This window comes from Trachurus trachurus (assembly GCF_905171665.1).
Source record: "Trachurus trachurus genome assembly, chromosome: 18".
Lineage (NCBI taxonomy): Eukaryota > Metazoa > Chordata > Actinopteri > Carangiformes > Carangidae > Trachurus > Trachurus trachurus.
This window is the reverse complement of record NC_139909.1, coordinates 21,717,798-21,745,679: the sequence shown is the minus strand read 5'-3', so window position 1 is coordinate 21,745,679 and position 27,882 is coordinate 21,717,798. Positions and strand designations below refer to the sequence as shown.

At 42.4% G+C, this 27,882-nt stretch overlaps 1 protein-coding gene across 1 annotated transcript in view; it reads left to right on the top strand.

Moving 5' to 3' along the window:
• Window positions 1-27,882, top strand: part of nrxn2b (neurexin 2b) — a gene marked incomplete at its 3' end in the record, with an annotated part of 720,187 nt that overhangs the window by 313,913 nt on the left and 378,392 nt on the right. Inside the window, exons 7-10 of the mRNA XM_083993168.1 lie at window positions 6,778-7,216; window positions 9,437-9,820; window positions 12,928-13,131; window positions 16,221-16,247. Of these exons, the coding sequence (XP_083849294.1) occupies window positions 6,778-7,216; window positions 9,437-9,820; window positions 12,928-13,131; window positions 16,221-16,247 (1,054 nt within the window). The remainder of the gene's footprint in view (window positions 1-6,777; window positions 7,217-9,436; window positions 9,821-12,927; window positions 13,132-16,220; window positions 16,248-27,882) is intronic.

Here is a 27,882-nt window from a genome sequence, read left to right as displayed (position 1 = left end):
ATGAAGGACAGTGATCAGATATTGATCAGATGTTGATCAGACAGTAATCAGACAGTGAGCTGCTGTGTCGGATATAGTTGGTAAGACGACAGTGGCACAGCAGGTGTTGAATACATGAGGGATAATTAACGAGTAGCTGTGTTAAACAGATTCGTGGAGGTGAAGAACCACCCAATGCGAAGTGAAACTTTAATTTATAATTGTCACATATCTGCGTCGCCGCCGGTTGACTGGTTTTGATGCGAAACTTTCGCTGCCGAATATTTCCCAATTTCGTGTCATTTATTTGTCACGTCCATGGTGTGAAAGAGCCTTTACACAGTATATGGACTCATCAAACATCCACATCCCCAAGAATAGGAAAGAAGCTGTTTGTTTGTGTTCTGCTTATACCTGCAGGGTTTGGGATTTTGCTGAGTTTCTCAATGACAACACAAATCAATGGAGTCACCCCAGAGGAAGGCTTTGGCCTAGCGTTAGCGATGCCATTAGAAACAGTGAGAAAACAAAAGTCACAATCTGTGTCAGGGCCCCATGCGGCTTGATTTTTTTTAGAAAGACCACTGAACTCAAAAAAGACCCTGTGGTTCTGCTACACCCAGGTCTATGAATATCAGAAGTGAGGAGTTAACACTGGTAACTCTTCGTTTGATTGTTAAAGTTTTGACTGTGGTCTGTTTATTAGTGGACAAAGGCAGCAGGCGCCTCAGCGGTGGGCAGTTTGGCTCGACAGATAAGCTGCTGAGACCTGCCCTCCCGATAGTGAGGAGGACCTACTACAAAACGTCTGTATTAAGCCAGACAGCCTCAGGGATTTGAAGATCAGGAAGAAAGGCATATGGTGTAGATGCTGAGTCAGCACATTCCCAGGTCTTTTGCTTAGTAAGTATCTGATACACTTCTCAGGAAGGGCCCTGCATGCCTCGTACACTTAAGCCCTATGATGCATCCCTCCATCCCTGTCGTTCATCGCCATATTCTCCTCCTTCTCGAGCTGTTCACACCTCTCCCTTGTATTCCCCCACCTTCTTGTGCATTCTCTTATTTGCCTTCTGTGGTCTCTGGCCTCTTGTCTCCTTCTATTTGTATTCTGTCAGTTGGAAACACACTGGAGGATTTAAATGACTGTGAAAAGGTGGCTTGACTACACCTAAGGACTGACTCTCGCAGCCTAATCATGTCTTTGCTTCACAATGGCCAGGATTTGGAGACATACACTACAACAAACAAGGACAGCTGCCTGAATCAAACCTAAAACAAAGCTCGTTAAAATTTGTCCTACATGTACCAGCTGCCATCTGAACTTTTGAACAAATTCTGCATCACATGTAGGTCTTTGCCAAACATCGCTGATGTTACAGCGAGCTAAATTCGGACTGCTTAGTTGTTGTTGACATGTTGGATTGTACAAAATCCCTCATAAATTAGTCACTGACATCGATGACCTATTGAAAAGCTGGTGTGATTATCAGCTGTTGTCCCTGCGATGTTCCAAATCCTCCAAATCAACAAATTCAAACAAATAAACCAAATGTCAGGAAAATCCCCTAGTTTGGAGCTCCTATGCTAAAAGACGTTGTTACACTAGTTGCAGGTATTGTTGGTCTTGATGTAATTACAGGTCAATCAGTGTCCTGCTCGAGGGAAATCCAGCCAACAGCCCCTTAGAACCTAAACAACAGTTTGTGTTTTACATTTAGGTATATCCTCTGCTGACCCTTTAGATGACTATCAAGTAGTGAGGGTAAAGCTGTATAGAAAACCTCATGCAGTTTCAAAAATGAAAAGCCAATGAGAACTAGTGTATAGATTCTTTTTAATACTTTGATATTTGGCTGTTTCTTGTAGGTGGCAGAGTGGTACGGTGGTTAGCACTCTCAATTAGAAGGTTCACACAGAAAGGAGTTAGCATGTTCTACCATTGCCTGTGTGGGTTCTTCCCACAGTCCACAGACATGCACTAGGCTGATTGGTAACTCTAAATTGCTCTAAGTGTGACTGTGGGAGTGTGTGTGTTGTCATCTCAAAAGATGTCAGCCCTGTAGAAGACTGCCGACCTCTCCAGTGTGTATCCCTTACAGAAAAACCACATGAACTTCACATGTGCTTTTGCACACGGGAATCATGTTATTTGCACATGTGGTTTTGGCCCAATTGTATGTGAATCACATGTGAATTCCCATGTGAACCCATTTTCCACATGTGATAACATGTTTGACACATGTACTCTTATTGGTAACACATGTGGAAATGAGTTTACATGGGAATTCACATGTGATTCACATAAAATTGGGCCAAAACCACATGATTCCCATGTGCAAAAGTTTTTACATGTGAAGTTAATTTGTTTTTTTCTGTAAGGGTACCCCGCACTAGATTTACGTACGCTGGCATTGGCTCCAGCATTTGTGTGCTAAAATGTAGATGTTAGCCTCACTTTCTCTGCCATGACGACCCTACATAGAATAGGCTACACTGCTGCTTCTTACAATGGCTAGCTACAGGCTCATAGTTGGTGTGTGAGGGAAAATGTTGCACACTTCTCTTAGGAGAGTACCACCTCTGGGATAACTTCAATCCGTCAAAACTGTTCTCTTATACTAAGGTAAAATAGTCGGAAAATGTGCATGAAGAATTACCATTCTCAGGTTCACAGTCTTTAGGTTTATTGGCAAAATCTGAATATACTACCCATATTTGTATAAGTGTATATAGCAAGGGTCTTTCTTTTGTCACCATATTGCGCCACCATGTTTGTACGGGTTAGCCCGAACAGAAAATCCAGCCAGCCAGAGAGCACGTTTCGCGTTCATAAATAAACCAAGAAGAAGAAGGAGGAGGAAACAGCAGACATATGGCAAAATGGTTTAGATCTTCACCTCATCGCTCCATGCTCCTGAAATACTCCCAGTTATCCCAGTCATGGAGTGAGCGCTGCAATCTAGAATCTGAATGCTAGATATCATGGACCTGGACCTTTAAAGGGTTCTCATTGGCTGCACCGTTTGCAGGGAAAACACATGTAATTAATCATGTTAATTGTTGAGATAAATTGTGTGAGTTAGCACAAACTGTTGACCCAACACTAGCTTAGACTTGGTTGGTTGGTATAAAACAGCCACACTGACCTGAGAGTGTTTGCAGAGTTGCCTCATCCTTCCTCTGCTCGCTGTACTATGATCCTCCTCTAAAGAAATCCCAACACTGTGCTGCTCGTTTTTTTGGAGAAGCCGAGCATGGATGGGTAAACAAAAATAAATAAAATAAAAATAAATCTTCTCCTTCCTCCCTCTGCCTTTTCCCTCTTTCACCTACTCCTCTTTTTTCTAACACCTTAATCCAGGCGAACTCACGCCTTATTAACTGCCAGTTTTAGCGCTATCATGGCTAATTACCAGGACTAATCTCTGCTAATGACGACATTATGAGGTGTACAGTACATGTGGCAGCGTGACCAATGGAGGAGATAACCAAAGGAGGCTTAAGTTCAAGAATAACCTGGCATATCTGTGTTCTTGTGTTTCATTCTGTGCCTGTGCGTAGGTGTGATGTTTGACAGAGGATGAGAGAGACAAAGGGGAGAGGGAGAGATAGCGAGGGAGAGAGTGTGGATACATGTGAAATAACTGGTAAGACTGGAGGGCGTTGGAAAGAGACACTGTGAAGACAATGAGGAATGACAGCAGCAGTCTGGTGAAATTAGATAGTCAAAAACCAATAGAGTGAACCACACTGCACAAGATGAGCCCTTCAGTGGCGGAACAGCGGAGACAAGCCAGTGCAAACAAAAACAAATGACGACTTGATACACAGATAATAATTCAGCATCAGGTCTTCCTCTTCCTACTTGGGCTTAACAGCAGGTTGCTGATACAATGAAGATACGTATGGTTTCTTTAAGAACCAAGATGGAGGAAAGAAAGATGTCAGGTTACTCACCTGGTTACATAGGTGAACTGTGTGTCAAGTAAAAAAAAAAAAAAGACATAACAGACATACTTTACAGTGCTAAAATGTAAAGCCAATGCAGATTTGACTTTAAATGCAATACTGCTGATGGCCACTGGGGGCTCCAATGGCTCTGATATAGGCTACCGCTACACAGTTAAAAAAAAGCTTCTCTAATGAAATACTAATATAAATAAGATAATAATAAATAAATAATAAAATACTGTAAGTCATTTATTATTTTTTGCATTGTGCATGTGCATTCATTTTGTTTTTAACGAAGCCGGCGAGAAAGCAATCAATAGTGGATATATCATACTGTAGGAGGCTATACATAGGATGTTACCATGTGTAGAAAAAAAGTAGGCTATAGACATGTAAACATAAATTAGAATAAAAAGTTACCACTGATCTGTTCAGTATTCATTCATACAATGGGTTTTACTTACTTTTAAATGTTTAAGCCAATTCCATTCCATATTGGGTTCATTTGGGGTTGTTTTATAGGCTACATTTCAATAGCGAGGGGCGCTGGCCAAATGAGTGTGTATGTTCTAGGTCCAAAACTGAGGGGTTTAGTCAAAGATAGGCTACTCACTCCACTTTTGGCTTCCATGTGACTTCATGCTGGTCTCTAATTGATTAGCCTACTGAAAGATTCTCCTCCGGGCGCAGCTCTCTGCCAATCAGCGCGTTTGGGTCATTTTTCATCCAATCTGATTGATTCATGATACCTGTCAATCAAAGCCACACCCCTGGCAGAGGCGCACCTGTCACTCAATCAGCGACAGACGTGCCCGCGTGCACACGGAGCAGACGGACAACAACGACAAGACAGGGGATAATGGCGGCAGCAAAATAAAATTCGGTTGTTTCTTTACGAAATAATCCTTTCACAAGGCGTTTGCTGGAGGGAAAAAGAATGATAAAGGAGCTTGGACCGGAGCAGCCTGACTTAAAAATCCAGCAGCAGGCAAGTGACCGTGGACGGAGTTACAAGAGGCTTCTCCCGTCTGTGTTATGCTAAACACAGTTGGCTAGCTTGATGTGAAGTTAGCAATGCTCTTAAATTATCTTTATGCCCCCCACGATTTTTTAGGAAATATGCAGTAATTTTTGCATTTCACAACACTGGAAAAGCCTTGTCTTTCTACTACTTAAGTGACAGATTTAGTTTTGCGAGAAAGTAATTACATATTTTTTTTTTTTTTTTTAGAAATTAATGCTATAGGCTAATAGCACCATTATCCACACTGCTGCTAAAATGGTTCAGAGTCAGACTAGATAACGTTAGTGCAACTAGAGTGAAAGGAGTTGTATGTAATGTTGTTGTCAATACGACTGTTGACTGGCTGTGGATCAGGAGGTTCAGTGAGTCCACCATTGATTTGATCCTGGCTGGATCTCTATGAATGTGCATGAATGGGTGAATATTTTATTTTAGAAGTGAAATGAAACATGTATACACCACAGACATTATATCATACCAGTGGTTTGAAATGCAGCAATGTTGTTTTACATTTTGGAGATAAAAGGCTAAAAGGCAAACCATTGATGTGTCCCATGATTTTATTAATATGTGAGCCTTAGATCACAGGTTGCTCCTCGATGTCTTCACACAAATGAAAGTTCAACATAAAAACATCTGCTTAGACTTGGACTACAATAACAGAACAATCTCCTTAACCTTGTACCTGCAACAGGCACAGAGAAAAAAAAATAAAAACGAACAAAGGTGGAGATAGAGGAGGGTGGCTTTTTGACGTTACCTGTCAAAACATATGTGTGGGTGTGTGAGAGAGCGTGAAGAGCGCTACAGTCAGGAGAGAAAACGCACACATAAACAAGGGCAGAGACCTCAGCTGCTTCACACTATTACCTTGAGGACGGCTCCTCCGAACGCTGCTGTCTACAGAGTGTTCAACAAATAAAGGCAAAACTGAAATTATGAAAGACAAGGATAATTTGCCTTTAGCACTTAATCCATTATGAATGCACACAGTGCAGAATAGACACACACTAAAAGAGTTGAAACAATAGAGCTGCGTTTCATCAAACGCTGTCAGAGCCATTTGCATTAAGGCTGTAGGCTACATTCTCCTCTCCCCGAGTGTGGAAATCCCCTGAAAGCATTTAATTTTTCTTTTTTTCCCCCCGTCCAATCATTATGCACTGATGTTTCTGAGCTGCGTTTTTTTTATTTCGTAACACAACAAACAGTTTGTGCATTTCGTGGATTTGACCAAGAGTTTGGAGTTTCTACAGCACTGATCAGAGCACGACGCGCCCACGCAAACCCAAACACTTGCAGACATCAGTAAAATCAATGAAAGCGCGCCCGGGGGCGACTCGGTGGCCCCCCGAGTGGTTGCTCAGTGTTTGAATTTTTCAAAGCACGAAGGATTTCCTCACCAAATCGTTGGAACATCAGTAAAACCGAGCCCTCGTCGACTCGTCTGACCTAAATTTCTTGTAAGGGGGAGCGCAGGTTGGAGAGTGAAAAATGGGGCTTCAGTGGTATGTTGTGTTGATGCTATGGGTTCACTCTGCTGCTCAGGAGAAAGTTGTGTGTTTCATTCATGGTTTGATTCCTCATTTCCAAGCTTTCTTAGCTTCCAGTATATCTGACACTTCAGGCAATTCCGATGCATCCACAGGCTTCCAATATTGTGGATGTGGATGTTCTCCGGTGTCGCAGCTGTGTTTTGTTTTTAGGCTATAGAGAATAAAAAATAATCCTATTCTATGTGCTATATTTGTATCCGCAATCACATTACCCACCACTGTCTTATGCAGAATTCTAACCTCGCTCTCCTCTGTGCTTTCTAGGTGGTGTACAAGAACAACGACTTCAAGCTCGAGCTGTCGCGGTTGGCCATCGAGCGCGACTCTAAAATCACCATCAACGGCGACCTGGTGTTCCGCTGCGAGGATGTGGCCGCCCTCGACCCCGTCACCTTCGAGACCCCCGAGTCTTACATCACCCTGCCCAAGTGGAACACCAAGAAGACGGGCTCCATCTCCTTTGACTTCCGCACCACGGAGCCCAGCGGCCTCCTGCTGTTCAGCCACGGGCGCCCTCAGAGTCCCAAAGAGCAGAAGCCCGGCAGGGAGCTGAAGACCGATTACTTCGCCATGGAGCTCCTGGACGGGTATTTGTACCTGCTGATCGATATGGGCTCGGGGAAAACAAAGCTGAAGGCCAGCAACAAGAAGGTCAATGATGGTGAATGGTGCCATGTGGATTTCCAGAGGGAGGGGAGGAAAGGTGAGCTCTGCTTTCGACTTGTGTTATGTTGAGACTGGCAACGTGGCTAGAATTAGTTTCGCTGGATGGTCTCATGGCATCTCATAGCCAGATGTATTCTTAGTCTCTTATGTCAGTCTCATTTTGTCACATTAGTTTACCCCAAGTCAGAAATAATACGGAAATCCTTAAATTGACCTGTATCAACAAAGTTAATTAAGAAAAAAAGGTAGAATTATGATTAATAATGTTAAAAAAGTCCAGTCATCTTGTATTTAGATGAATCTGTGCTCCTTTTCACAGCATGTCAGCTAAAATATATTCTGCCCCTGACATGCACTGGCTGTTATTTGCAGCTTAACAATTTTCTCTTCAGTGGGTCAAGATCTGTCGTTCTACAGTATTTTACCAAACAAAGCTGCTGTCTCTCTCCACTTTTCTACATTTGACACATCATCACATTTGCTGATTAATCTCCATGAGGGGAAGGAGCAGCATCACAGGACCTGGGGGGTGAATCTGTCTAATACTAAAGACATGATAGTCACATTTAAAACAGACTGGACCAATTGTGTTTTGAATCTCCTGCAGCCTCCACAACAGAGTCTCTGATGACTCATTATGGAGGTTTTATTGAACCAGTTTTAGCATTCTCCAATGTTGCTTGTTATGTTTATTTCACCCCGGCTGACAGTTAGAGGTTTGGTAGCCACATCAGAGTGGTCAGTAAGGGTTCAGAGAGCAGTCAAGCCCTGCTTGAGCAGGCAGGTTGCTGCGTCCTTACTGGATGGTCTGGATCTGCCTGTTTGAGCAAATACTGTAGTATTTTTCTTTTTATTTTCTATTTTTCTAGAGGCTGCACAGACTTTTGTAGTTTGACCTTGGTGGAGGAACTCTTACATATCACTTCCTATTCTGCCATACTTTTTGTTAATAAGAATACTTAAAACCCCACATACCAATATGCATGTGAACTACACACATACTTATACTGTTAACACTTAAGGTGTGGACAAGATATTCTAAGGCCACCTTGATCTTCGTAGTCCAAGCATGCCAAAATAAAAGCTTAGGTTAGGTTAGCTTTACTTACTGATTTACCACCAAGTCAAAAAAAAATCATACAGCTGACAAACAGCACAGAGACAACTGGCCAATGAAACGTGATCTAAAAGTAGTACATAATTGAAATAGAGAAAGTGATTAAACACCACAAAAGCATGATAAAAATTGAATAAATATACAGCTAAAGACTATGCAGCAGTGCCAAGTCTGACCCTAACAAAGCAAGGGATAGTTCAGTCTTTTGGCAAATTGACCCATTGCCATAATCCCTATAGTTTTAGGAGTAGGTGTGTTACTTTTAATTGTCGGTGCAAGCTATTTTTAGAATGGTGGAGCAGAGCCATGAGCTGCTCAGAGCTACGCTATGGAGGCTAATGGGACAAATTAAAGGTAACGAACCTACTCTTAAAACTATAGGGAATATGGCAATGGGCCAATTTGCCAAAATGTTGAACTATCCCTTTAAAAGTGATTAGGAATATTACTAATTATATATCTATTGGTATTTATTGTTAAACTGTTATTTTTCATACCTGTACGTTGTGTTGCCAGCATGTGGGCACAACTGGAGCATCAGGCCTTGGGTGTGTGGCGTCTGATGAATGATCTGTAGGTGGGCAAGCACTTTGGACATTATATCTCACCCTAATGGCGTCTTATAATGAGGAAGAGTGTGAATGAGTGTCTTTGCGCGCGCGTGTGTGTGTGTGCATGCATGTGATCTCGCTGCCGCTCCCGCTGTAATTGGCTTTTAATAGAAAATTAAGACGGAGTCGTTAATCACAGAAGGAGAGAGGGCCTTTTGTTTCACCCACTCCCCGCTGCATTCTGCTTCCCTTCTCCTCCATTTAGCCTATTACAGACACATTAGACACACACACAAATGCACACACACTCACGCTCACACACTCCACTGTCATCTTTTCTCCCTGCCTTTTGTTTGTCTGTTCTATTTCCCTAAATTATCCACTTACTGCCTCTCTCACCCATCCATTCACTTCACTTCCACTCACTCATCCACTTGCCCCCCCACACCCACAATCACCCACCTATTCAGACCCCCACAACTTCATTCATTTGCAGTCTTTGAGTTATTTAAACACACAGATGCACCAAGGGCACGGAGCAGTTGAACCTTTACATCCACTCCATCATCTCTGTGTTTCTGTCTTCCAGGATATATCTCAGTGAACAGCCGCAGCATGCCCTTCAGCTCCCCGGAGGGCAGCGAAATCCTGGACCTGGACAGCGACATGTACCTGGGGGGGCTGCCCGAGTCCAAGTCGGACCTGATCCTGCCACCGGAGGTTTGGACGGCGCTGCTCAACTACGGCTACGTGGGCTGCGTCCGCGATCTCTTCATCGACGGCAAGAGCCGTGACGTCCGCCGTCTGGCCGAGATCCAGAGCGCGCTGGGCGTCAGCAGTTTCTGCACCCGCGAGCTGCAGAAGCGATGCAGCAGTACTCCCTGTGGCAACGCGGGTCTGTGCAAGGAGGGCTGGAACCGCTACATCTGTGACTGTACCGGCACCGGATACCTGGGCAGCAACTGTGAGATAGGTGAGGAGGAGGAGGAGGAGGAGGAGGATGAACAGTAATCGGAATAACAGCATTAAAATAAATGGTGTTACTGTACTGTATGAAGTACCATCAGAAGATAATACACCTATTTGAGTGTACCTTATATACACATTATTTTCAGTTCATCAGCTGGTCGGGAAAAGGCAGTTTATCTGGAACTAACCAACTTCCTCCACACTGGCAGGCTCCGCGATGTGCTGTATCACTCCGCCTATCACCTATTTAGATCAGCGGCTTGTGGAAGAGGCGGAGTGATACAGTACATTGTGGGGCCTGTCTATGTGGAGGAACACTGAGTGAGTTGGTTAGTTCCAGATAAACGGGGGTTAGGGAGACAAGTCCAACATGACATATTTGAGCATTTTATTAAAAAGTAATGCAATAGTTACTTTTCCTGGTAATTAATAACTTTTATCAGTTACTTTTTGGGGATAGTAACTAGTATCTATAACTAATTGCTTTTTAAAGTGATAGTTCAACATTTTGGCAAATTGGCCCATTGCCATAATCCCTATAGTTTTAGGAGTAGGTTCGTTACCTTTAATTGTCGGTGCAAGCTGTTTTCAGAACGGTGGAGCAGAGCCGCAAGCTGCTCAGAGCTAAGCTACGGAGGCTCATGGGATTTCTTGGTTTCCCTCATTAAACTCATCAAATACACAATCCAACAACTCAAATGCTTTTGTGGACAAGTTGTGACCTGCACATTCACCACGCTATGAGATAATAACAGAACGTTATGAGACAGAGTTGTTTTCATGGTAAATTCATACAAACAGCTGCCCAAATGTTGAACCATCCCTTTAAAAGTAACGCGCAGAACACGGAGGATGAAGGAATCAATACTTTCTGACCCAGACTTTGTGTGCAATAGTGCACAATTCAGAACAGAAGCATCACAACACAGAGACATTGTCAAATACACCTTTATATCAGTGAAGCAAAAAGAACATTTCTCATTATCAGGGCATCATACATGACAGTAGTGAAGTGCGCAAAGGGAATCACACAAGGCCTCGACATCAAACAGTGAAAAGTTGCGAAATCCTCAACATCTTACACGCCATCCAATAAACCAAGAATAAGAACAACAAGTGTAAAATAAGCATTTCAACACACTTGGCAGTGTATTGGATTGTATTTGACACAGCCAAGCAGCTGCTGTATAGTAGGAGCAAAAGCACCACAGGGAGCTCTGTGTGAACCAAATGCCACCCGAGGCTGGGTGGCATTAGGGCTGGGAGGGGTAGGGATGGAGGGAAGGAGGCGGGGGTGGTGGGGGGGTAGACTGAAGCTCTAAGAGGCTGGCAGCAGCATGGCAGAGCAGCCAGGCTTACGGCCGCCATCTGTGCCAGTCACGCAAACCCAGGTGGCGTGTACGCCACGGTGATGCAAGGTGAGCTCGTCGGAACAGCACCACGCACGTCTGATTCATCCCAATTAGCCGCAGACTCCTCACTTCATGGCTTTTCTTCGCACGCACTCCAGGGGGGTGGGTTGAGTGAGCCATGGCAGTGCGGGGATTTTGAGGGACAGGGAGGGTAATGAGGGAGGGAGAGATTGGATTCAAATCAGGACAGTCGAGGTAGAGGATGGAATGTCTTTATTTTGAAGGGTGATATTTTAACAGTTTTGTCTTTGGGTGCTCAGATGACAAGTGTGTTTTCAGTGAAGCTCTTCTGCCATCTAGTGGAGAGAAGTGTTACTGCAGCAGGGAGCGCTTCTATAATTACGAGCCACATTTTGCTCTGTGTGTGCATAGATTAACAAAGTGTGAGGGCAATCAATGATGAGAGGAAGAGGATATAGCATGGCTCCTGCAAAGTACAAGGAATTAAAAACATCGGTTGGGGTGATGGATATTCTTTGTGAGCTACTGGTTGATGTTTAATTTCCTTGCATTTTAAGGAAAGTTAGGTCTTTTTCAAAGGATGTTGATGCAATCTGTGTGAATCTGTGTTGCATTCACCCCCCGCCCACCCACAGCAGCTATTTCACTGCATCTTTCAGCATCATGTTTATGCGCACTCCAAAGCCCCAAAAGTGTTGAGTACCCCTGTGATGGTGACTCATGTTAGTCTGTGTTGACACTTATTGACCCACACTACAAAATAAGAGCGGCCCTCAGGGATCTGTCACTCCTCACAGCGGGTTATTTATGGCGTGGCTGATTTTAAAGAGCGTAACCACGGTGGTAGCGAGTTGGAAAGCAACTGCACTTTTGCTTTTTGACATTTCTCCAAGCTTGATTGTCCGTTATGAACATTTAAAGTTCCTCTTTTTCGTGACTGTGTACATTTTGGGCTTTGAAGTGAATTGCATGTGTTTTGTGCAATTAAACCTTCTTTATTAGGATTACATTAACAAAAATGTACCAAAAGTGCAGTCTGCATGCTGTTCCCCATCTTAGACACCTTTTAACATGCCCAAGGAGCTCAGAAATGATTGATTATTACCTTTGGATCAGTTTGACATGCTTTGATTTCTCAGGCACACATGGCTTTGATTGTCATTCTGACTGAAAGCTGATATTATATTGCCAACAGAGTTGTTTTCGAGGCAAATGCAGAGACTGCTTGCCAAAATCTGCACCCGATGGGAATGCACATCAGCGGTTTAGCATGAATTTACCTCGAAAACAACTATCTCGTAACGTTCCATTATTATCGTGGTGAATGTACAGGTCACAACTTGTCCACGACAGCGTTTTTGGAGTTGTTGGATTGTGTATTTGATGAGTTTGATGAAGGAAACCAAGAAATTCCATGAGCCTCCGTAGCGTAGCTCTGAGCAGCTGTTCTAAAAATAGCTTGCACTGACAATTAAAGGTAACAAACCTACTGCTAAAACTAGGGATTATGGAACTATTCCTTTAAAATGCAAAGACAGAACAATGAAACCATGAATGTAGTCGAAGACGCATGATAAATGAATGACAAATGTTTTCAGTTACGCCACTGATACTGTGCTGTCACATCCAGTCGATCTCTGTGCCTGTGTCAGGGTTCATCTGTGTCTCCACCCCCCTGTACTGACACTATGTCACCCTTCCTGTCCTCTCTTCCACCCCCCCTCACCCCCCCATCCAGAGGCGACGGTGCTGAGTTACGACGGCAGCATGTACCTGAAGATCATCATGCCGGTCACCATGCACACGGAGGCCGAGGACGTGGCGCTGCGCTTCATGTCCCAGCGGGCGTATGGCCTGCTCATGGCCACCACCTCCAAGGAGTCGGCGGACACCCTGCGCCTGGAGCTCGACGGAGGCCGGGTCAAGCTCACCGTCAACCTGGGTAGGCCACCGTGATCCATCGTGGATGTCCCTGCTAACCTTTACCCTATCATACCCTGCCCCCCCCTTCATCCTCACGCTGTGTTTTAGTATCGTAGACCGCTGAACTTAAAAGAATGGTATGGTATTTTGAGTTCAACCCCATTATTTTTGTCCATTGTCAGATAGGTGGAAAAAAGCTTCTAAATTTGTCCCTCAGTCGCATTAGATTTGTTTTATACCACAGAGTACACTTAATTGAATATAGCCAGTAGTACACTGACAAGCTAACATAATCCCATCATTACCCATGGGCTTATGAGGGATGCTAACCGTGCCTAAAGGCTATTTATTTAAGAAAACTGAGGCACGAATGCAGAACCTTCTCCACAAATTGATAAAGTGCTTGCTGCAGGAAGATAAGACCAAAGAAAATGTTAAATAAAATGTAAAGGCATCCCCAGAGCAGTTACTGTACCTTCCCCCCCTGCAGTCATTTCTGTTCTATACTCTTTGACTCCTCGTTCCTGCTCATCCCTTCTTCATTCATCAACTTGCGAAAACCTCCTCCGTTAAAAAGCTCCATCAGCAACAGTATCCCCGGCCCAGCCCTGAACCTTACCCCACTGACCTGTCTCTAGAAGCTTCAAGGTGGCCTTGCCCCCATCCTGTCTGGCCCCTCCTCATGGTTCAGCTCTCTTCCCTTCTTCCATGTGGAGCCATTGGCGGTGCTAAGAGTAGATAGAGTCCTCATAGTAAGTAATTACAGATGAGTTCAAAGGGGGAGTGGATGTAAAGAGGTCTGAAAGGCAATCTTAGTGCAGAGAAGGTCAGGGGAATGTGGAGTGAAACTTGTAAGATGGATGGTTTCATAGAGAGCAGATGCATTCCCTCTAATAAAAGACAGCTAGACCTTTTGACTTATTAAAATTTCACTGCAATGAATATTAGCGCCCGAGGGAAGATGGGTACGACCTTCCAGCTCCAGCTCTGGATATATTAAGTCCTGATCCTTTGAAGGAACAGACTTTCAGCTGTGAACCGGGAGGAGCATGACAGAGGGGCTCCCTGTAATACGGGAGTTTAAGCCACCGTAGAGACAGGAAGTGGGCTGTAGGACGAACAAAGGCGGCCATTCTTCCTCCTCCTCTACCAATCTCTGCCTTTCTACCTCCTCTTCCTTCTCTCTCTGTCTCCCTCTTCTGTCACTCATGAACACCCCACTGGGCCAAGATGGAACTTTTCATCCCTTCAATGGCCTGTATGTCTGCGGCCCTTGGATCAAACAGTCAGAGAGACCAGCTCGCAGCTGTAGTTGTACACACACACACACGTACACACTTACTGCACAAAGGGTTCAGCCAGGGAAAGTCCTTAAAGAAATTTATATATAAAAGTTCAATTTATCTCCTTTTAATTGGGCTTGAATGACACCACAAAAAGTCACACTAGTACTCCACTCAGGATATTCAGATTTATTTTACAAGGAAATGAGCTACAGCTGAAGTAAACTGCATCAGTAGGGAATCCTCAGTATCTGTTAAAGCTTTAGTCCTTGTTAAGATAATTAAAATCCTGCTAATTAATCTCAGAGAAAGGCTTTAATTGGATGCATTCAGCCCTAATGATATTTATTAGTGATGGATAATGATAATAACCTGTTGAGCTGAAGCTAAGGCGGTTAACACTGTCAGGTTTTGCTTTGACACCGTCAGACTTTCTTTTTTTATTGAGTGTCAGTAGAGACAGTCACATCATGTTAGGACAAGACGAGTGCACAAACATGGATTTCATACAAACATGACTGCACACCAACAACTGTTATGTGGCAGGTCAATACATTTCAATGGAACTGTTTTTGTATTACACTCCACGTCTCTACAGAGCGACGCTGGTCCCTGGCTGTTTGTGTCCACTATTCTGTAGCGGTTGACAGCTCGAGACCACATCCCAACCACAATGCCACATGCACATGTCCTTTGCAGCCACTAGATGGGGCAGAATAGTGATAAAATAAATACATAAATAAGAAGATATATGGTTCTGGGGTGGGGGACTGGGGCGAAATGGGTTAACAATCTGAACCAGAGTCTTCTAGTTAAAGAATAAATCTCCATTTTAGTTGTACCACTAGCACTAGTTACACACCAGGGTCCTACTTACTGTGATTTGTGTGCACCAGGCATGAGGTGGCTGGGATGTGCAGATCACCCTTTCTTGTCATTTACACTGTTGGGTTTCTCATGCCTGAAGTGCTGCAGAAGGCAAATGCTTCTCAAATTGTCTTTGCACATGTTTGCAAAGGATGGGAGGGTGGGGCAAAGTTAAACGTGCAAGACACAGGATCTGCTTTTCAGTAGCTATTTATACATAATATATGACCCATCCTCACCCCCTAACAAGTACATTAAGAAATGGCTTCATCATTTTCACTTTAAATAATACACAAAAAAGCAAATACCTGGTTATTTGGCTATTAAGGCCACATAATTCTGGCCAAAATATAAAGTAAGATTGATATTATTAGACTCAATTTAACATGTAAAATGAAAGTAATGATACATAAAGCAAAAAAAAAGAAAAGAAATATACTCGGGTTTGGGGTTTAAATGTTTAATGCGCAGTATTTCAGATCCACACTCAGTCCAGATAGAACCTTATAAAAGTGCACACACATTTTGATATCGCCCTATATTCACTTTAATTCTTATTATGTATTAGTATATTAAAGAATACAACATAACAGTTTTTTATCATTTATAGTATAGGAAGTAGATGTGTCACCATGATGTCCTGTATAGATCCCTTTGGTGTAAGTCTTGCCTTCTGTCGTGCTTTGGGATGGGTGGGGTGGAAGGAGGGATGTATGGATGATGGGACTGACGGAGGAAAAGGGTGATCCTGACTCAGAGCCTGTCCCCGGATGGTGGCCCCAGAGAATTGCTTGGTTGTCTGCAGAATGTACCTTGAAGGATGTAAAATGTTTTTTTTTCTCTCTTTCTCTCTCTCTTTCTCTTTTCTTTTCTTCTCCTTCTTCCTGTCTTTCTTTTTTTTTCTCTCTGTCTCCTTCTTTTTTATTTCAACTCACCATTTCGCTCTCTCTCCCGCCAGATTGTATCAGGATAGACTGTAGCCTCAGTAAGTGGTTCTATCCATTTTTCTGACTAAAAATGTATCTGTCTATCTCATCTTTATCCTGTGCAGTGGCCCTTTTCTGCTCTCTCCTGACCTCAGGATGAGTGACACCTCTCTCTTCACCCACGTCTCAACCCAGTGTTTCCTCTAGGATTTTTTTAAGGAGTGGCGCTCAGACCCCCAGACCGCCCCCCAACCCGTGATTGCCCCCCCCCCCCCGCGCACCTGTAAAGCCGGGTTTCCACCGAATCAACATCTCTTTTTTTTTTCATGACAACTTTATGTCATGATGTATTTTTGCTATTCAAACAAACTACCACAGGTCATATTTCTCTTAGTTTGATAACCTGGGCCTTCTTCAGGAGACTTTTGGTTAAGTAACCGCACGGACAGCTCCTACACAGGATCGTTCTGCCGTCTCGTCGTTGTCGGTGTCGCTGCCGTCATCGCCGTTACCCCTCCTCCCACTCGCACCAGCGGACGGCCGCGGAGAGGAGGGGGAGTTTATGCACGTTTATGTTACAGCGCAGTAGAGGATATGTCCTGTTAAACTTACTGTATGCGCTACAATAACATCATCATAAGCCCGACGGACTGACACACACTTTTTAGTTTTTTTTTTCTTTTCCACCAGCACTGAGCGCGACGTCCGACACGAGAATCAAACCCGCTAATTAAAAAAAAAAAAAAACACCGGCAACAGCGACCACTGATCTGTCCTGAGTCTGTTGTCATTCTGTCACCTGAGTTCAATGATTCTGCGGAAAAACAGGCTGTGGTCTGTCATCGAGGTGCAGAGGGGGTGCAAAGAGTAGATACTGAGCAAGATAGTTATCTGTAGTTTACCTTAGTAGCTACTCGCGAGGTGCAGTGCAGGACTCTGCTGTGAAGGTGGAGGCATGTGGCGGTGGTGGATTAGCGACAATTTAAAAAAAAAATAAAAAGAAAGAAATTTGAAGCAGCGGCGGCTGGGATTTAGCTGTGGCGGTGCGCCACTGCTAAATGAATGTAGAGGAAACACTGCAACCTCTTCCATATTTCCTCACCTTTCCATAAGCATTAGTTTATACGCCTCTGTCTCCCATCACAGCTTTTCATACCACCTCATTTGTATTTCTGTCCTCATCTCTTTATTCAATACATCATCTCACTGGTATTTTTCTCCTTTCCATAAGTTCTGTTACTTTAATTTCCCCTTTTCTGTCACTGATTTAATTAATGTTTCACTTGGGTAATTACCAGGATTTTTTCATCCTGCAATCTTCTTCACTTGCCCACCACATTCAGCCATGAAATTATTCCATTGACTCTCCCTTGATTATTACCCATTCTATTCATTTTCCTGTCAACTGCTCCCCCACCCCCGAAAGATACATTCAGAAAAGGGCAACTTGACACTCCCCTGTTGGATGTTCCTATTTTCTATTATGCAGCGCCGAGTCGGGGCTCCACTTGGCTGCACACACAGGTGTTGCTTGTTTTCTCTATGTGGGACAAACTGTAGTTTTGGCCCGCAGAAAGCTAATTGCTTATCCTCTGAGAGATGGCAGCACCTGGTGTGTGCTTGTTTTTCGGAGAAAGCTAATGTTTTTCTGCCCCATGCTGACAGAATGGTAGCAAACTGTTATTTCTATCATGGCCACTGACAATTGAGCAACTAGCCCACAGGTAAGTGCAGCCAGCCACGGTGACAAGAGGGGGAAAAAATGGAGAAATCCTCATGTTTGCCACAATGCTTGAGTGTGTGTGTGTGTGTGTGTGTTAGGTTTTTTATAGGGCTGTCAGAGTTAACGCGTTAATCGCGATTAGATTAATTAAAAAAATTAACGCGATTAAATTTTTTAATCGCGGTTAATCGCGGCCCATTTTGTCCTCTGTCTGCTGGACTGGAGGACTGGAGTGTGGGACCTCCAGTCCAGTAGGTGGTGGTAAGGCACCTTCAAGTTGGTTGCTACACAAATATACACAGTCTAACATATATCCACAGCTCCATCCATTGATTTTTTGACGGCTTTGTTGTGAACAAATGCACATGGCGATGTATTGATTTTTTGACGGCTTCTGTTGTCAACAAACGCACATGGCCAGGCAGAGGCGTAGCAAAGTAAAGGGCAATTTCCACTGGATGCAATTCGTTTCAATTCTGTGTGAGTTTCATGCATCATGTGTTATGATTAGGTAGGCCTGCTAGGTCTGGTCTAAAAGTTGTTTGTCTAGAGATTATAACACTTTGGAGAGTTGAAAGTCCAAAGTTTTATATAATATTTTTAATAGAGATTAATCGCGAGTTAACTATGGAAAAAATGCGATTAATCGCGATTAGAAAAATTAATCGTTTGACAGCCCTAGTTTTTTATTATATTTTGTGTGTGTAATGAGCCGTGAGCTTGACATTGCTCAAACTCTAACACCAACTGAGGAGATAACAACTAATAGTGCTTTTTTATTTCCCTCTACCTTCAAAAACAGTATGTTTGGTATGTTTAGGGCAATAAGAGTTTATGATGTGGAATTAAAGGTACAGTAATCAGTGCTGAGGACTGTTACAGTATATGACACAAGTTCAGCATACCAAAGATATTGAAAAGTTATGAAAATGGAAATTCTACAAGGAGCGATGACGGGAGACTATCTTTGCTGTTGAGTTCAAATATCTACAGTCTTTCTCTTGAGGCCTGGGCAATGAACAGTTAACTGAACAGTTAGTGAGATAACTTCAGGTTTAACTCTAGCTGAGATAAATTAACTGATGATGAACTCACAAGTCTCCAGATCAGGTTTACTATAAAGGATCAGTTAAAAACAGTCAAACTGTTGACCAATCAGATCACTGGAAAGATTGGATTATCCATGAAAGTCAATTTTAGGTTCAGTTAAGATAGATAATGAAAAAGGTAGTACTTGCGCTTTGTCAGGTTTGCACCCATGGATCTGTATTTCAAAGAAGGTTCGGTAACACTGTATTTGATGCCTATCTCTATAACAGATTATAACCATACTTATAAAGAGTTATAATGCAGTTATAGCACTGTATAACTATAGTTATAAACACTCATAAATTATTATAGAGCATTATAACTCCAATATAATACTTGACCTTACGTCAAGTAATACGTTTATAAGCCAATTATAACACATTGCAACTATATTTATAATGCATTATTGATGTGGGCATTGTCATCGAGTTACTAACAATTATAACGTATTATAATACCAGACCTTATAAGTCATGATAAAATGCTTTATAGTGTGTTAGGATTATTGTTATAAAGCATTATGATCATTTATGAGTGTTTATATCTATAGTTATACAGTGCTATAGCTGCATTATAAATCATTATAAGTATGGTTATAATGCATTATGGAGATAGGCATCAAATAAAGTGTTACTGAAGGTTATAACTTTTTGTTAGGGTTGGTTTGGTTTTTATTTCCACCTCTGGTAACAGATTTGATCATGTTATATTGTCAATTAAAGAATCTGTGTTCAATTAAAGTGTAGTTATAACCTTTATTTTGAAGTTAATAAGTGTGTAAACTCTCCCCTGTTTTGTCGAAGTTCTGTTTTAAAACCATATTGGACATTTCAATGTAAACTGTTTTGGTCCTGTCGGGCTGCAGTAGGAATAAACTGTGGTTTAGCAGTAATTTGACTGGTCAGTTGTTGACATGTTTTGATCTGATCCTCTGAAATTATCCAACTCCAAAGCAGGTTAGAAGTTCAGCATGAGGTGGTGATTAACCCCAGTGACAAGTTACCTCACTAAACTCAAACCCTGCTGCTTCATACAGGCCTCGGCAGAGAGATTATTGACATTTAAACTCTACGGCAAAACAGTGGTCCTTCAGAAGCTCCACGCGTACACACAGGACGGCTGGATTAGATAAAAACAGTATCGGGTTGAAATTGCTTGTTGAAAATCAGCAAAACTTCCAGTGTTGTTGTGATGCTTGAAGTTAGGAAGTCAGAGGAAGGAGCTTCTGTAGAGTCATACAAAGGTGCTCGTACCTGAACCTCGCCCATGCTCTGTGACTCCACTGTGTGTGTGTGTCACATCTGTGCTCTTCAAATGCACTTGAACGCTGTTTGTGTAGGACTTTATGGAGTGCAATCCAAAAAACTTCAAAAGCCTCCACCAGGCGTGGAAGCGGCCTCGGCGTGTGACGAATTGCACCACTTAGAATGTGTGGAGCCACTGGCATGACACACATTCAAATATAAATGTTAAAGGTACATACAGCAGTTTGACCACTAGATGTCGCCCAAGCACTGGGGATAATGTGTGGTTTCTCTGCAGTAGGGAGGAGATGGAGACTGAACTGTTCAGTCTTCTTCATCCAACAACCGGCCTCTAAGCCATTTCTCTGTCTGGCAAGTCTGATTCAACATTAATGTTAATCTTTTGTCATTTTACATAGTGGTTGAGGTCATTTGTACATCCCACTGTGATACATATTTATCTTGTCAAAGCCCATCAGCCCTTGTCAGCCTTTCTTCATCAAACTAGCAACTGACTACCGCTTTAGCCATTTTTTTCCTTCTTCTGTTAATTCAGCTGTTGCGTTTAAATATTTATGTTCCTATTCGCCGGACTTGCTCGAGTAATAATCTGTCACAGACTTGAAACACATGCATTCAGCTTTTTCTTCCTTTTCTTTTATTGGTTGCAAGCAAACATTTTATTTAACCTTTATATATCTCGGTTGACTGAGCACCCTTGTCCAGCCGTGCCCCTGCTTTGCGGCCACTCAGTCACACACAGCACCCTGTGAACGACCCCACAATATTAGTGTGTAGTGACTGTGAGTGTATAAAGAAGAGAGAGAGAGGGAGCGAGACCAGGGAGAGGGGGGAAAAAAAGAAATTGAGAGCGAACCAGGCAGAGCTGCAGACAACAATTTATTCAATGCCATGACATCTCCCGGTCGATTCCTCCCCTCCACAGCCACATACAGTAACTAAAGCCTCAAATTCCAGTAAGGAAATCAGGGTGACAAAGTCTCTCCACTGGCTGGTCCATGCAGATAGCTTTCTTGTTCACATTTACTTCAAGCTTTAGTGGCAATGGCTAACAGAATAAAACCATAGCAGGGTAGGCAGCACTTCTGCTGTTACACATGCATACATTATACACACACATACACACATACAAGCACGCAGTCTCTGAGGAATAAAAATATAAAATACTATAGCTGTATATCCTTGATCCCTACATTAGAGTGCAAGTCAGGATGTAATGTCTTGAGATTCTGGGTCTGAGCCAACGTGAAGACAAGTTAACCACTGCAGTGTCTCCAGGGTAATTTTTGCAGGGCAAAAGGGCATATCTATAATATATCCACAACAGGAGAAGCTGGGGTTTCTATACTGAGCTCATTAAAGCTGCTTATATTTGATTTCATGCCAACTGCCTTTACTGTTATAGATCCCATGTTACTCTGCTGGAACATCACATAACTGCATCACAATTTGTGCAAAACTGAAGTCCAACGACAACAGTAATATTTATCATAATGATCAGGAGTAGATCAATCTGCATTCTGAAGCACTAATGGAGCACCACTCATACTCCATTAACAAACGCTATTGATTCTCCTCTACTGTTTCTCTGTTTGCGCTGTTACGCCTGCTGAAACTACAGTTTGTCAGCTGTTGACCCTTCTGACCTTTTTATTTCTGAAACTTTAGAGTGCTCTGAGCAGCTTAGGAAGTGAAGGATCAGCCTTGTGTTTTTTATTGCACCGTTTTCTGACCCTGCCCTCCCCACCTTAATGCGATGAGAGATGGTAGCGGAGCAGAGCTCCCTATAGCCCTCAGCTCCGCTAAGGTCAGGATGTCAGGGCGATGATATCTGTTTGGAAAGTGGCCTTTTCATGAGCCCAACAACACCTACTCTTAGTGGAAGATGGGATGAGATTGGGCATGACATATGGCAAGCATGTGGGGCGCGGGTACTCCATCTGCTAATGTCATACCCTTTGGCCTATCCACCTGAACATAGGCGCGCCAGAGTCGACCAAGACATGGCTCCAGACTGTTTCAGGGGAGGCTCAGTCAATGGCATTAAATGAAATAACTGTCAAGGAGTCGAATGGAACAAAGCAAGCAAAGGTGGCAGCTTTTTCCATGAAGGTTTGTCCGTGAGGAGGGAGAAACAGATGAAACATGACAGTGCACCTGCTCTCTATTGATGTATTGCCAATATTTTACCGCAGTACCTGTTGGGCCTGGTTCTGGCAACCAGAGTGTGTAGTTGAGGTCAGGGAAAGGATGGTGGTTCTGCTTAATCAAAAGTTTAAGACTTGACTCCAAGTCTTGGACATGATGGAGAACTCTGGTTTTCCTGTTTGAAAGTCTAATGCTTGTCTCTCTCCACCACTCTGACATGCACAGGACTTGGCACTGGGTGGAAATTGTGCGGTGCCAGCTCATCCAGTATGAATCTAAATCCTAGCATTACTGGGCTGCTCAGGAAATTACTAGATATTCCTGCAGTGAAAATGTGGTACTGGGCCAGGAGGGCGAGAAAGTAGCAGCTGTTAAAGGCCCTCGAAACCCATTTTCTCAACCATAATTTTATTATGAGCAATATAGTCTGGATGCATTATTATTTACATCTCCTTGCATCTTAATTTACTGCCAATATTTGCATTCCATTTTGTTTCTTAACACATTATCTGCAGCTTTCAGGGGCTTTAAGATGGAAATGAGTGTAGTCTGAGAGCTCTACAGAGTAAAGTAGACAGCACTTAGCTTGTGTAACATTTCATTATATCTCACGGTTATTTGTGTAAAGGTTCCCTCTGTCATTATGATCAAATATTACAGGCAAATATTTGCATTATAAAAAAACTACACTACATTTAGGGGAATTCATATTTTACAAGCGGTGCTCTCATAAAGAATATGCAACAAGTACTCTTTTGCTATTCATACCACATATATTTCTGAGCTTCAAAAAGGTAAACAGGGGTGGTGGAGATGCACCAGGTGCACGCTGTATTGATGTATCTGTGGGCATGTTTAGGAAAATGCTTGACTTTTCTTTTCCAGTTTATTTTGCATTAGTGAAAAAATCCATCTGTGTAAGAGTGATTCAGACAAACAGGGCAGTGCCTAAAGCTAATGAGGTGAGGTGAGTGATAATGGTGATTTGACCATAGAGTTGCCTTTAGCCTTTGTTCCACTTTGTCTCTTTTCTTTGGGTAAATTGGCTTTAACCCACTGGTGCACTAATGTTTTATGCAGTATAAAATGAGCAGAAATTGATCTAATCTGCCATTAATGTTAATGATTGGACGGTTTTCTGATTTAAGCTAATTTGTTTTAATATTCCTTCACTGAATTTCCTTTAATCACTGACACTGGAGGATGGCATTCTGATGAAATTCATCAATGGAGTGCATAGTAACACTACCGAAGCTTCCAAATTTCATCAACTCCAATCTGTGGACACACAGTAAGACTCGTTGTTAAACTGGACGGAAGCCTTTTTCCAGGCTTGAGTAGAGCATAATGGTAGCAATCTGCACTGTGCTGTCAAGCCTACATTATTGTTTACAACCTGCTCAGCCTGGCAGAGTGCCATGGATCACATGGAGAGACGTTGCAGTGCTATCAAAATGTTACTACTACTAGAGTAGACATTAGCATTGTTTTAGCTGAACCCCAGCTGAACTGCAGTGGTTTGACGTCTCATTTTTCCTGTATTGGTTACATAACAGAACAAAAACAGGTATGACTTAAAGGGATAGTTCAACATTTTGGCAAATTGGCCCATTGCCGTAATCCCTATAGTTTTAGGAGTAGGTTCGTTACCTTTAATTGTTGGTGCAAGCTATTTTTAGAACAGCGGAGCAGAGCCGTGAGCTGCTCAGAGCTATGCTACGGAGGCTAATGGGATCAAACTCTTCAAATACACAATCCAACAACTCCAAAACACTCCCGTGGACAAGTTGTGACCTGCACATTCGCCACACCATGAATAATAACGGAATGTTACGAGACAGAGTTAAATTAATGATAAAGAGGTAAATTAATTTTCGGCAAGAAGCCTCTGCATTTGCCTTGAAAATAATGGGCCAATTTGCCAAAATGTTGAACTATCCCTAACTTTACATCAGAGTGCAGCAAAATCCATTTTTATTTATTAATTATAGTTTAGTATATTAACACTAGGCCACACCCATCATATTTGGTGGTCACAAAATCCACAGTGCATCCACCACTGCAGTAAATAAAGCAAATATCTTCTGGTAGAGTGAAACATTTGTGTGACACATAATAGCAGCTTACATTGCTCATATGAGTAAAAAAACAAATCCTGCGGTATCAAATTAATTGTAAGAGGCAAACCGAGATAGGGAAATCAATCCATGTGGAGGCATGCACAAAATCGTATTGATTTTCACTTAGTAGTAACTAAATATCTCAGTATATTTTTTTCCAATGGCCTACCCCCCGAACTTATAATTGAGTAATTTTCCAGCTAAATGAGTTTGGGACTTTTTATTTAACAATAGCACACCACTGATGACTGCTATTGCCAAGGGGTGAGTAAATTTCCATCCAATGCTGTCGCAGAAATGAGAGCCCCCGCAGACACGGATGCACATGGGCGCACACATGCCTTCACAGATGCATGCACCACTTGATACATATTGTGGGCTGACAAATGAATCTGAGATTTTAGCACACACACACAACACAACATAGCACACATTCAATACAGCGAATCTGCGAAAGTTCCACCTGCCTTAAGTTTCAGCCCTTTGCTTGTGTCATACTCCTCCACCATCAGTTTTTTCATCACCGTGACGACTAAAATGCAGCAGGGTTCACCATTTCCGCGGCAGACTCAGTACATGTGTTGAGAGACGGCAGGTATTATGGCCATTTTGAATTTGAATGGATGATTTGTTCAGGCTGTGTGTTGTATTGAATTAGGTTCTTATCTCTCACCCCAGCTATCTCTGACTTGTCTCAGAGCAGATGGCTCTCCTACTTTCTCACTGAATCACAAATATTGAATTTGAATGAGTTTCCGATCACTCATTTAAATCATGAGTCACCGAGTCCTCGCTCAGCCAAATAGATGTCAAAGATGGATTTGCAGTCGGCAGAAGGAGCTGCCCTCAGCATCCACGACATTCTGCCGTTTGGAAAGTTTAAGCATGTAGCAGAGTTGGACTGTATGAAATTTATTTTGGAGATGCACAAATTTGGATTTGATTTTTAAAGGCAATTTAATGCTCTGATGGAGGACGGTCCGTTTTTATTTAATGTTCATTTTATCCTCCAAAACTCCAGGCCAAATGTGATGCAATGAGCCAATAAGAGGGGTGTATTATTAACATAATGCCTTGGATCTGTGCACCCTCAGAGACTGGAATGCCATTTGATATAGATAGATTCATGTTAGAAGCAATCATTTAGTTCAGCGATGGACAACAGCAATTATTTGCACATTTCCCGGCAATTAACAAGTTTTCATATAATTAACAGTGGTCTGCATGCTAGTATACTGCCAAGCATGAGTGAGGAAATTTATAGCCAGTAAACACACTGGATATATGCAGCCCTCCTGGCAGTTGCCTAGAAGTACCGTGCTGTCACACACAAATCATCTTTAGAAGGCAGGGGCGAAAAAAAATACATACACATAAATATCTGCTCCATGGATGCAAAATCATTTAATTTCCACACATTTTATCATATTTTGCTCTTTGCATGTTTTAATGGAAATGAACCAAATGCCTCTTAAAATGTTAAACAGAAGTGACCTAATAAAGAAGTGCTTTGAAGCCTATATGAACTTCAAAGGAATATGTAATCAGAACGTTTTTCCTAAACACAGCTGGAATGGAATGCAGTGTGCAAGAGGGTGTTTGTGTGGGAACACCCCATGCGTGGTAAATTGTATATGTACACACGTCTACTAATGTTTATATTACAATGTACTGTGACCTCCAGCTCTGTCACTATGTATAGTGTTAAAGGTCCCACATTATATAAAGTGGGAGCCCCGTGTCGTTCTGATTATAAAGCAGGTCTAGGTTCTGTTTTATTACTGTGAAAATATCAAAGCCTCAGTCCACAGAAAAAAATAGGCTACGTACAGCCTGGATTCAGAAACTGAGCCGTCAGGACTTCTGTAACTTTGTGATGTCACAACTAAGCAATCAAGAGACCCTCTTCTATGTTTGGCTCACCATTCTGTTAGCGAGAGGGCTGTCAAGGGAGATGTAAAACTTTGTGGTTCTTTAAAACACCCATTGGTGTGAATCAACACTTCAAATTAAAAAATTCTGCCAGCTGAGGACAGCATCTGTTAGACTGTCATGTAGCTGAGACTAAAATAATATGTAATTGGTTGATGCCAGATGTGTTGCTTTTTGTGACTCTGAAAAAAATGACTTTGAGCATAGGGCCTTAGTTAAGACTTATTTTATAATAGATATACTTGTGTATCTTTGCTTCCCAATTTTTTTTTTTTTAAATAGTTCTGTGTTATTCATAAACAGTGGTACAGCCTGTTTTTGACCTTCAAGGTTACATATATAAGGATATATAGTCACATATAGTATAAGGGCAGGACCATACTTTTATGGATCAACCAAATTGATACTGTTGATCCCACATGGATGAATGGATGGTGTATGTATACCATTACTATCATATTCACTAATTGAATTAGATAAAATAGGTATCATTAAAAGGAAGTGCTAACAATGCAGTATCACAATCCAACTCCATCATAAGGCCGTATGCTTTAGTCATCAGAAAAGGCTGTAGTACATTTTAGATCAGTATAAACAGAGCATTCCCTGGTTTGAGGATGCAGGATAGCAGACAACACCAAACCCTTGATGTCATGTTAAACAGTTCATTGAGTTGCACCAGATTGTATTAATTATATGCATTTGAATACATTTCATAAGCAGTTTGATTTGGTGCTTCTTTATAGCTGGTAAAAGCAGCTCAAAGCAGCTCAGAAGAGAGACAATCAGCCAAAACATTCCTCCATTCCACCTAACCGCACAAATGAGCCAAAGAGCTGTTATTGCCAAGTACTCACAAATGAAAGGGCAACACTCCAGCTGAAGGGCATGCTGGGAAGGTGATGAACCGTGGTTGTATGAAAACAACTGACCTTACAAAGCTTAGTCTTGTATCATTTATTTCACTGTTTTTTAAAGCGTTGCCGTATTCCGATTCAATGTTCAACAGCCTAGAAATCCCAGCGACTGTCTCACTGTCAAAGGCCCTTTCCTCGCCGTTGAAGCCAACAGAGAGAGAAGTTTAAGCAGGAGGGAGAGGGATGGTAAAGAAACCTAAATTGACAAAGCAGAGCAGGGGGCTGGCGAGCAGGGGTAGACGCTGATGACCACTGACAGATGAACGAGTAGATAGACGATGAGAGAAAGAAAGAACAGGGAATCAGGGAAGGCAGGGGTTATAAGTAATACTGAGTGGATGGAGAAGATCTAACAAGGATGACACTATGCCTTGTAGTTTTTCTATTTCTATTTACTTCCTCTTCTCTCGCCTGTCTCTGTTGAACTTAAGACACCTGAGGCAATCTGCTCACTAGACCTAACTGGCTGAGGAGATTGACTTCCCGCCCTTTCTGTCTGA